Source organism: Tupaia chinensis, unplaced genomic scaffold (assembly GCF_000334495.1).
Source record: "Tupaia chinensis unplaced genomic scaffold, TupChi_1.0 Scaffold144145_2, whole genome shotgun sequence".
Taxonomy (NCBI): Eukaryota; Metazoa; Chordata; class Mammalia; order Scandentia; family Tupaiidae; genus Tupaia; species Tupaia belangeri.
In genome coordinates this window covers 71,371-82,287 of record NW_006204001.1, presented here as the reverse complement: position 1 = coordinate 82,287, position 10,917 = coordinate 71,371, and the positions used below count along the sequence as shown (strand labels likewise).

The 10,917-nt window shown below is 51.3% G+C and overlaps 1 protein-coding gene across 1 annotated transcript in view; it reads right to left on the bottom strand.

The window, feature by feature from the left end:
• Nucleotides 1-10,445, bottom strand: part of NXPH1 (neurexophilin 1) — a 368,541-nt gene extending 358,096 nt beyond the window's left edge. The window contains exons 1-2 of the mRNA XM_014583179.1: nt 9,924-10,445; nt 8,909-9,072 (exon numbers count right to left, since the gene is read on the bottom strand). Coding sequence (XP_014438665.1) covers nt 8,909-8,962 — 54 coding nt within the window. The 5' untranslated portion in view covers nt 8,963-9,072; nt 9,924-10,445. The remainder of the gene's footprint in view (nt 1-8,908; nt 9,073-9,923) is intronic.
• Nucleotides 10,446-10,917: the final 472 nt, after the last annotated feature.

The following is a 10,917-nucleotide window of genomic DNA, read 5'->3' as shown; positions in this document are numbered from 1 at the left end:
TCTCACACACACACACACACACACACACACACACACACACACCCCTCAGTTTGCCATAAGAACTGTTGGCACTGCAGGAAACTGTGAAGACACCTGTACAGGAATACAAGTTTCATGCCAGCAGCTGTCCACCAGGGGCGTCAGACAACTTGCTTGGGGGTGGTGGGCGAGGGGGAAGCTGTGCAAGAGAGCCCAGGCAGCGTGAGAGGAGAGATGAAAAAATGCTTGCAAACCAGTAGGCAGGACCCTGGACAGGTCAGTGGCCTCAGTGGGTGGAAGTGGGGCTCCTAGGCAGTCCCCAGAAACCATCGTGAGCTGGCCAGTAGGCAAAACGCCAGAATCTTGCCTGGAGAAGGAAGAAGGCCGGCCTCACTAAGGCCTTGAACAAAACCCGGGAGGCGTTGCGCCTTTCCTTTCCCTTCCAATTTCCCACCCCGCTTCACCTCCAGATGCATTCCTTCCCGCCGGCTTGCCTTTCCTGGAGCTGACTACTGGACAGTTTGATGGAGCACTACCTGCCAGATCTCTGCTCCTTTAATACTGCGGGGATTTGCAGAATCCGGTGTCATGAAAGGATTGACTCCTACACTAAAGCGAGAGAACCCGACAGAACTTCCCAGCCAACCTTCGCCTTTGACACAGACAACCCCTAGCGCCAATGCTCGGTACTATCCTGCTTCTTTCCGGATCAAGTCAGTGGCGTGACGGTCGCCGAGGAGAGACTGCGCACACTCTCAGTGACCGCAATGTCAGCTCCAGAGCTCTCCGAGAGACCCCCGGGGAGTGTACAACAGCGACCTGAGCAAGGGGCGGGGGAAGCGGGACAGGGCCTCCGGGAAGGTGTTCAGGGAGATTGTTTTGTTTTGTTTGTTGTGGTTGTGGTTGTTTGGTAAGTAAATAAAGAGAACACCCACCTCCCGCCCCATCCTGGGTCTAATGATGATAGATTTCACGCTGCATCAGGCCTCACGCCAGCGAGCCTAACCACGGAAAATAATGAGGCTGCATCCCCATTCGTCTGCATTAAAGGAGAGCCAGGCACTTTCGATAGCAAATGTATCGATTCCCTTGGCCGGACCGTGGTTTCTTCTGCTCCCCGTGAATAATTACTGCTCCTTTAGAAATTCATAATAATTAGGACACCGCCCTCTCCTCCATCCTGGAGGGCGTCTGGGTGGCTCCAGCGGTGTCTCCTCCAGGTAGGAGATGAGGCAGGAATCGCTTCTCCCCGCTTGATTTTACTCTTGCGGCAAGGCCGGCTTCCCTCTCCGTGCCTCAGTTTCCTTTTCAGTGAAATGGGGCCTTTATATGGCTAAAGACACTTCTAGCTCTACATTACGTGATTCGTGTTTGCGTGGGAGGTAGGAGTGGACTTTATGAACTCGGAGAGAGGATGGGGGCCAGGGAGGAGAATGTGGGGAAGAATTCGCCTCCCCTCTGCGTAAACTCAGTGGTGACCACGTGACACCACAACCGCAGAGGGGCGGGGGAGGGGACGCGAACCAGAGGTTCTGACCGCAAGACACATTGGGGACCTAGCGATTGGAGCTTAGTGTTCTAGAACGACGAGGAGGGAGAAGAGGGTTGTCGCCGTCGCGACCGGGCCGTGAGGAAGTGTCTGCGGAAACCCGGAGCGCTCATTTGACTTGGAAGGACCGAGCCGAAGCCGCGGTGCGCGGGTAGAGAGGCCAGGCTGCGGGCAGCGGGCGGGGCGGAGCCTGGGGTGCTGGCCGTGGTCCTGAAGGATCGCTCTCGAGCCTGGGCTTGCCCCGCCGCAGGGCAGAGTCCCCACCGGATCTCCCGGCCCGCTCCCTCTCACCCGAGAGCTGCGGCTGTGCAGCCTGCTGCCCCAGGAGGGCCGCAGCTCGGCAGCGTCGACGAAAAGTTCCGCAGAAGCAACGCTTTGGCGTGACGGCTTGAGGTCCAGACGCGAGAGGACTGCATCTGTGTTTTCCTAAACCTGTCGGGATTGCTCGAGGTTACCTGAGGCTCAAAGTGGACAATAAACCGCGCAGCTGTGACGGCGGCGACTCCGGCTGGAAACGTCCCGGGCCCCCACGCTGCGGCTTTGGTCAGAGGACCGCTTCTGAGTGCAGGGTATGAAACCTACGTCGAAGAAAGTTTCTCGCTTCTGATGGCAGAAGACGGCTTGAAACGGCCTCGAAAAATGAATGGGTAGGGAGAGGATCTAAGACCCGGCGGGGTGTGTGAGGAAGACGCCCCCCAACTACGTCCGGTGAAGCGAGGGCGCTTGGCCTCCCTCTGCACCCTTCGGGGCCGCTGCTCGGATCCTTCCAGTCAAAAGCCATTAGGGCGGTGGGGGTGATGGGTGAGGCTCCGCGAAAGGCTAGTTCAGCGGGCCCCCCCCCCCCCCCCCCAGCCAGTTTCTAAGGAAACACTCGTTTTTTTCTAAGCAGCAATTTGTCTTTTTGTGGGAGAAAGAAACAGTACTAGAAAAGCCTCCAGGTCCTCTATTCTCATGCAGATGAGACGATGCGCTCAGGCTGGGGCCTGTGTATCTCCCTCCCCATCGCATTTCCGGCTCTCAATAATTTAAAGAGACAAGGAGAAGGAGCCGGGAAAGCGTTCTCGAGCCACGATCAGGGAGGCACGTGTTTTTCTCTTGTTGCTCCAGCGACCCCCACGGAGCGCACCAACCCGACGGCCCCCCGTTCCCCGCCCGGCGGGGCTTTCCGCCAGCGGGAGCACCTGACTGCCCGCGGAAGGAACTTTGTATAATAAAGGACACCCAAGCAAGGGGATTCTCTCCGCCCCACCCCCACACGCACCCCGCTAGCCCCCACCTTCGTAGAAAATACAAAGCACACTTGGGAAAGCCGTTTAGAGAGGAGGTAATTGAGTTTTCAGTCCGCAGCAGAGGCGCGGCGAGCTCATCAGAAGTTTCAACCCCACAGCCCGCGACCCGCGAGGGCAGACTGCAAACTTAGAAAATGCGCAAACGCGCTCTTGGGCGCGCGGAAGGGCAGGAAGAAGCTGCCAATATATATCATCTCAATAAAAAGCCGCTCTTGGAAAGCTTGCATAGTAATTGAGACGGGCGCTCTTTTCTGATCTGGGTTGGCATTTCCTCATCTGGAGCTGACAGAGCCAACTCAGGAAATTGCTGGTAATATTCATCTGGGGAGCACTTTCATTAAACGTAATTCATTCGACTTTCACAATAAATTGAGTGACATCCTTACAGCGGAACCTTTTTATCCTTGATTAAGTGCTTGCCAAGCTTTGGTTTTCCACTTTATTGTCACATTCCTTCAAGCAGAGTCGTCAACATGCCAATCCGCGGCAGAAAAATGCGCGCGCTGTATTTACCAAGCTCTGGGAGGGGTTAGTGCTGACTAGGAGAAAAAGAGCTGGTTGGGAACTTGACTAGCGGATAAATCAAGACCTAAACTTCCTGCAAACACGCGGCGCGTCAGGACAAATGGTGGTGGCGAGGGGAATGCGGGTGAGAAGCGAGAGCGCGCACTCGCCTTGCCACCCAACAACGCCAGGAAGCCGCTGACCTGACTGCGCCTGGCCAACGAACATGCCTGTCTCCCTTTAATTAAAATGCAGAGGGCTTTCTAGGGTCTTAAAATAAGACCTAAAGCTCCTAACCCACAGTTCTGGTTGCCCAAAGGAACTTTCCTGAATCCTATCAAAGCAAGGCACCCGAAAGGAATGCACACTTCCTAACTTGCCACTTGCGAGCAGGCAAACTTTCAAAGCCTCCTTAGGCTTGTTCTACCGGCGAAGAAGTGCGCGCAGAGCGTGAAGCCTCTTTCCTAGGATTCCCTTTCACTCCTGCCAGCAACACCTAGGCAGGGGAACTCATTAAGGGCTCTTCAGATCTGGGAACTCCAGGAGAAGCTGACAAAGGCCCCAGTACACTGGGACTAGGCAAATGGAGGAGGTACCCCTTTGCCAATGTTGGCCCCTTCTCCTCTACAGTCCCCACTCCACTCCCCACTCTATAAAATCAAGGAAGCCCAACACAGAAAATTGCTTATTTGAAAAAGCAATATCCAAATGCTTTCATCACTCAAATGCCCTTTTGAAAATATTGTCCACAGTGGCTATTACCCGGACAATGCTGTCAATTTCTGTAGTCTGCAGAAAATCTTCCCTCAGATAGGAAAGTAGGACATTGGGCACCTATCACCAAAAAAATCAACCAATTTCCCTGCCACCTGATACATTTTTCACTCAGACAACACTTTCATTAAGGGGGGAAATGGCCGTCAACAATTCAAAGCAAAGCAGGAATCAACTGCACAGGAAGAGGAGCCACACATTTAATGGCTTTCCCAGAAAATGTCGCTGAGAGAGTTGGAGTAATTCTAGTTCTTTCCTTTTAATTCTGAAGGCAGCTTCACCCCCCAAACTGTCACTAGCAGGCCCCAGACCAAGCTTACCCTCCTGGAAATAGGCAGAAGAGCAACTGCTTTCCATACACCCCAGAGAGCTGCTCTCCTAGTCAAGTCAGGATTGAACATTTTAGGAAAATGACTGGAACAGTGGCAACTTCTTCATCCCATAGAGCTCTGGAGTACATCTGTTACTACTGCGTTCTCCTGTTGTGCTGATGGCACGTAGGCCTCTCCGAAAGTCCAAGTTTAATCCTTTATCTGGAAAGCTGGTCTGAAGTCAGAAAGTGTAGTGGGATGGAGGATTTTTAGTACTGCCTCCAAAAACTAGCCTTAAGAGAACATTTAATAGCCACTGTTAGGTGGTAGTTTATTTTATTTGGGTTATGTTCAGGACTAAATTCAAGCTGGTTAAAATGTTCAGCGGGAATCTGGCTTCAATTTCAAAGGATGAAAAGTACACATGCTTTGTCCAAAGGGTGAACTTCAGTGTTCTCTCTCCCTCTGCTTTCCCCCCAGTTTTTATATTCCTTCATAGCCACTTTCATAATGAGTGAAATTTACCCAAAAAGTATGACTTCTCAAAGGGCAGAGGTAGAGAGCCCCTGGATATATAAATCACTGTTAAACACTTGGTGCAGAATTCACACTTTAAGGAAAAATGGAGAGAAGAGATGACTTAAAACTCTGTGTCACAAGGTTTAAAAGGATTTTCAATTTTTGCTCCTTTCACTTAAGAAGCAACTAGTTTATTAGTAATATTAATTTCTAGTAGGGTGGTAGAACCTCTTCTCATTATCGAACTGTGGGTGTATGACTGGTCACAATATCATCATTCAATCCCTTGTCACATTCTCTGGACTCAATTAATTTCTGAGTGGTGTTTTCATTGACATGCCAAAAGAGTGCTCATTAGACTCAGTTCTGTAGCTGAGGACTATCACAAAGGAGTCCCCAAACAGAGTGTCATACTTTCTGTTGAGAGATGCTTTTCCTATTCTCTGGCCTATCTTTCAGCTTGATCCATTGGCAATAACTTAATTTAGGACCCCCACTATTTAGAGAGACAAGCCACACTTCCCCAATTTATTTAGTGTGCACTTTAATGTAATTAAAATTCTATAGTCTGTTATCCCATTACATCATACTGAAAAGATCCTAGAATTAGTCCAAAAGTGACAGTGAATAAAGATTGCAAGATTAACAAAAAATTTTAACAAGTATTAAGTCATGTGTTCCTCTCTTATTGAATTCAGACTTTCACATCTGCAATACACAAGACCCAATAGACTAAAAATTTTCTCTCCCTTACGTAAAAAAAAAATATTTTCCTTTTCCCATTTATTTTTGACTGGAGCTTTCCTTGTGGTGATTTTTCGCATCCTTATTTTAGCCAAAATGATTCAGAAGGTAACTTTGTAAACACATTTCTAAATAGCTTCCCATTACAGTTCTAAAGTAAGCTTCTAGTTTGAACAAGGATAGACCAATCTCACAGTAAACACAAAGAGACCCCCAAATCCTCAATGCAGAAGAGGTATTCAAAAAACCCTAGGCCTAGAAACATGCTTTGAGAACATTCCCCCAAGTACAGGCAGAAAACCAGGGCTTAGGTATACTGTATTGATCTGTTACAGACGAGAGCTGCTTTTCATAAGAAATTCTTTCCAAATTTAAGGTATTTTTCTATAAGCAGGAGTCTCAATATTTCTGTACAGCAGATACCTAAACAGGTCTTACTTTCGGTACATAATGTGGCAATTCCTCCTTGGGAAGCATACCTGAGGTTCCCTAGGCTCGAAGGGAAAAGTGCAATGAGATATCGGGTGAGAGGCAAGGCATGGAGTGCTCCAGTCACTTAGCTTGTTGTTTAGGTCCATAAAAACGAAAAAGTACTCATAAATTCCTCCCTGGGTTTATGTCAGTTCAAGGGGAAAATAAAATAATGATTTTGTCATCTCTGTCTTTTGGATTGTAACTTGAAGCAGTTCCTGGCAACCTGTATGCATCTATTTCAAGTTCTTGAAAAGGACAGGGATGTTCTGGGGTACAGGTACCCTAAGGGTACCTGCTGTTTAATGAAGTAGATGGCTGGAGAAAGAAGCCTTGATCACTCCTTGGTCTGTTCATTGCCCTAGAATTTTAATCACGACTTCTAGCTTCTTGATTTGCTTAAAATCATCCTGACATGACTGCCCAATTTGCCTTTTTAAATTCATTTCCATGGTAAAAATCAGTTTTTTTGCTTCTTCAAGAAAACAGTGTGGACCATGGGATTACAATCCCTGGAAATACTGCCTTGGGTCATGGCCATCAGCCTTTTGTTTTGGTGGTATGTGTGGTTTCCAAACCCGATATACAAAACAACTTTAGATTGGAGAGAAAGGAACGGACTTCTAAATCGCCCTCTCTATTTTATTGTTCACATTTCGTATTGTTTTGAGTGAAATTGGAAAAATTGTCTCCTTTCTCCGTATTGCCAAAAGGCATTCAGGTAATGAAGTCTGTAACTAAACGGTAATTGAATCAGCATAATTTGCACACTGAATGGTTTTCAAATGCTCCCAGTTTACAATTAAAGGAGAATTAATGCGCTTGTTGTTGAGAACGCAGCGCATTAGAATAAATCCAGCACTGTTGTTGTAATGAGTAGAAAACGGTTTAACTGCCAACAAACACATTTAAAATTTAACACAACGTATTGATTTCACTTCTGCTGTTGATAGATTATTTTCCAGACTATCGAAATACTTGCTCCACGCAATAAACTGCACCGTAGCCGCAAGCCTTTGAGGTATATGTGAGCACAGCCCAAGGGCGCAAGGCAGTCCTGAGGTTCAGGTCACAGTAAAGGTATGCAGAGGAGAGGGACAGGTGGGTTACAATGATCAAGGAAATCATGAATATTCCCCCTTTGTCACCTTCCTTTGAGCTCCCTCCCCCTCATCCCTCAATAAACAATTTTTGTATTTCCTCTGGCCAAACTTTCTGCCCTCCATCTCTGAGCTCTCAATGTCAGTGGGTTTACTGGACATAGACGGGGCGAAAATGATTAAAGATGGGAAATAGGAAGGACACCTTTTGCATTCAGTCTGCGTTCCAGCAGGAGAAGGTACAGACTTCGGTGCCAGAGTCAGAAAAGCTGTTCTTTTGGATTGGCCGCCCCGGCTTTCACCTGTTTACCCCAAGGTGTCCTGCAGGCGAGGACGCTGATGCGCAGCGCCCTCTGGCGTCCGCGGTTGCTACGGTCAAGCAATAAAGGTGCAAAGACAGGCAATATTGAAGGTTCTTAGAATGAAGCTGAAACCGGTTAAACACGCATATTCACACACAAGTGTACTTACATACTCACTCACTCACACAGAATTCACGCAGTTCGCAGCCCTGCATTCTCGTGCACCGGCGCAGCGGCCGAGAAACGCTGTCAGTTGCAGGGGTGGTAACTTCATTGCTCCCAGACTTGGGAGTTCTGAAGCTCTTAGGATTGAGGGGTGCCAGAACTAACCCCTAGTCCCACTTATCGCGGCCCCAAAGAGAACGCAGGCTGATTCAGCGATCCTCATTCCTAGACATAACACATTAAGACCTAGGGCGCTCCGGAGGCCCATGATGGGCTTTGGAAGACTGTGCACTGACTGAGCTCAACTTTACCAGCGGGGCGCAAGTTCCTTGGCCCTCTCAGAAACCAGACCTGAGAAATCTCACTCTCCTTGTTGGCTCAGCGTGTTGCCTCCGACTTCCAATTCACCACAACAAAGCACTTCGCTCTGGGTTCTAACAGTGAGAAGTCTAGACCCCAAAACTCTGCTCCTAGGAGAACGCTGCTTTGTTTAGCATGCTCTTCTGGCGACAAGGCCTGCCATTCCCTAAAAAGGGGCTTGGTACTTGAGCCAGAATAAGGTTATTTGGTGGAAAAGAGAGGATGAGAGGCGAGGGTGGAGCCGCCTTTGCCTGGGCGTCTTTAATCTAACTCTGTCTCCGATTGTTTAGCAGTGTCCCTCACAGTTAACACTCTGTCTGAACCCCTGCAAGTGGAAGAAAGTTACCTGGACTTCTTTATCTGTCACATCTCTAAATAGGGAGTAAGTGGGTAGTTTTCACTTTCAAAGTCACAAACCTGGGCAGAGTCCTGCTTCCACCCCCCCCACACACATACACACACCCTCAACCCCACCCCTATTTTCTTTCGTTTTAACTCAGTGGATGGACTACTGAGAGTTCCATGCCTTCCACCTCTTCCCTTCGCCTTCTGCCTCGTAAAGCTTGCTGTCCCACTGTCTCTTAGTTCCTGGGTGTCGAGGGCACCCTAGCCTCTGCTCAGAATCCACGCGCAGGACAAGGGAAACTGGAAGACGAAGGGAGTAGGAACCCAGAAAATCCCGCGGGGATCTGGATACTAGCTGCCAAAGTTGTCCCAACACCGTCGCTGGGAACGCTGCGTATGCTGAACTGGCGGCACTTTTCTACCGCATACCCCCAGAAGCCTCGCCTCCCGGCCGGCTGGGGTGAATCGCAAAGGCAACCGACCGGCCTCGACTTACCAAGTAGACGGTGGGCTGCAGGAGGAGAAGCACGTACCAGCACGCAGCCTGCATCCTCCCGCGTCTCAAACTTCCTTGGCGGTGCCTTCGCTGAGTCTTTGTTCCTTCAGACACATAGATCCACCTGACATCCACTTTACAGAGCAAAGAGCGCTCTCAGCAGCCTAGATACAAATGAAATTAGACATCCCATGACCACGCGGGCAAGGTTAGGCTTGGCGACCAAGCAGGGAAAAGGGGTCGTGGCGGGAGGGGTGGACCACAAAAACCAGGAGGAGGGGTACAAAAAATTGAAAAGCGAGTAAATCCAGCTCCTGAAAAGAGCGAGCGCTCAGTCCGCAGGCTGGCGGGCGGGCTGAGGGTGAGGGGCACCCTGCGCCCAGCGCTCCTCCGGTGCGAGTTCTGGGCAGCCGAGGCCGGAGGTGGCGGAGCACACAGAGCCGCTTGCGGGCTAATTAGGAGCCCAGCCGTCCCTGGCAATGAGACCTGCCCTAGTGCTTGATCGCGCGGCTGCTCGGACTAAAGGCGGCGGCTGGTTCCTCGCCAGCTCTGGCAGTGCTCACACACGTACACACCAGTAGAGAGAGACAGAGAGAGAAAGAGAGGAAGAGAGAGGGTGAGCGAGGGGGGCGCGGGGAGAGGAAGGGCTAGGTAGAGCTGACCAGGATTAGGTGCTGGCCATCTCACCACGTTCGGGGGAAGTGGGGGTGGGGAAAGGGAATGTAATTTGCATGCAAGAAAGCCGGGCTCAGTTTACCCACGCGAGCCCTTGCACACACACAGGTACACACGCACACATACAATCACATCTTTAGCACGACTTTTTTTAAAAAACCAAGGGGCACAGCCAGTCGCTAACTTCTAGAGCGGAAGACTGCCCGGGGCTGTGAGGGTCACCTGCCGGGCACGCTCTATCTCCCAACCACTGTCCCTCCCCACCACCGTCCCTTCTTGGCGCCCACCACCACACCCCAAGGTGTCCCTTCCGGGAGCATTGGAGCCAAGGAGTACATACCGCACTGAACTGGGGGCGAATCCGGCGAGCAGGGACCGCTCTGGACAGGCTCCATGGAGGAGCTACTCGGGCCTGGCGTCTCCAGCGCCCCGGACGTGCCCTCCCTGGCGCTCCGTCTCCATGCTCGGTAGAGGACGGGTCCAGCAGCCTTGTCCAGCCTCGGTGGAGTCGGCGTCCCAGTGCCCGGGTCGCGCTCAGGATTGGTTCGCGGGAACCTAGGCTTGGCACAGTTGGATTCACGGTGCAGGAAACTTAAGAGGCAAGAAAGGGAGGGGAAAGTAGAGGAGGAAAGAGAGGAAGAGAGGAAGAAAAGGAGGGAAGGAGAGAGGCGAATGCGCCGGGCTGCCGCGCCGGGCTGCCGAGCCGGACCGACTTGGACTGCCCGCGCTGGCACTGGTACGAGCGGTCCAGAGCTCCCGAATTCCAGCGGCTTGCCGGAAGATGGTGGAAATGACTTAAAGGGAGACTGGACAAGTCCTCGGGACTTGAACTTGCGAGATAAGACACTGCCTTTTCAGAAGAAAAAAGCCACACGGCAGGCGCGGGCAGTCCGAGTTTCCGAAGGAGGGGTGGGGCGATGGTAATCTGGAAGCTGAGCGTGAGCAGCGGCTGCACCTCTCTACCGAGTCGCTGGGAAGCCCAGGAGCCTCGCGGGCGCTGTCCGTGGTCCTGCCCGGCCACCGGGGGACGCTCTGGAGGCCCTGCGTTTTCGGGCACCCGGGTGATGATGGTTTCTCCGCAGGGCCGCGGCTCCTACCTCCCCGACACGGGCAATTACATTGACACGTGGGTGAACGACTCCTCAAAGACTAATTAATACCCCGTGTAAATAGGTCCTGCTTTCAGGCTCCCGTTTGGCCGGACCCGCTGGGAGAAGCTGCTCCTGCGGCGTAACTGGTGGCTGTAGCGTACCCTCCCCAGGGGGCGTAGAGAGGATCTCTACCGCCCAGGGAGTGGCGGGGAGGTTAGCAGGGGGGGGCGGGCGGGGCCCCCC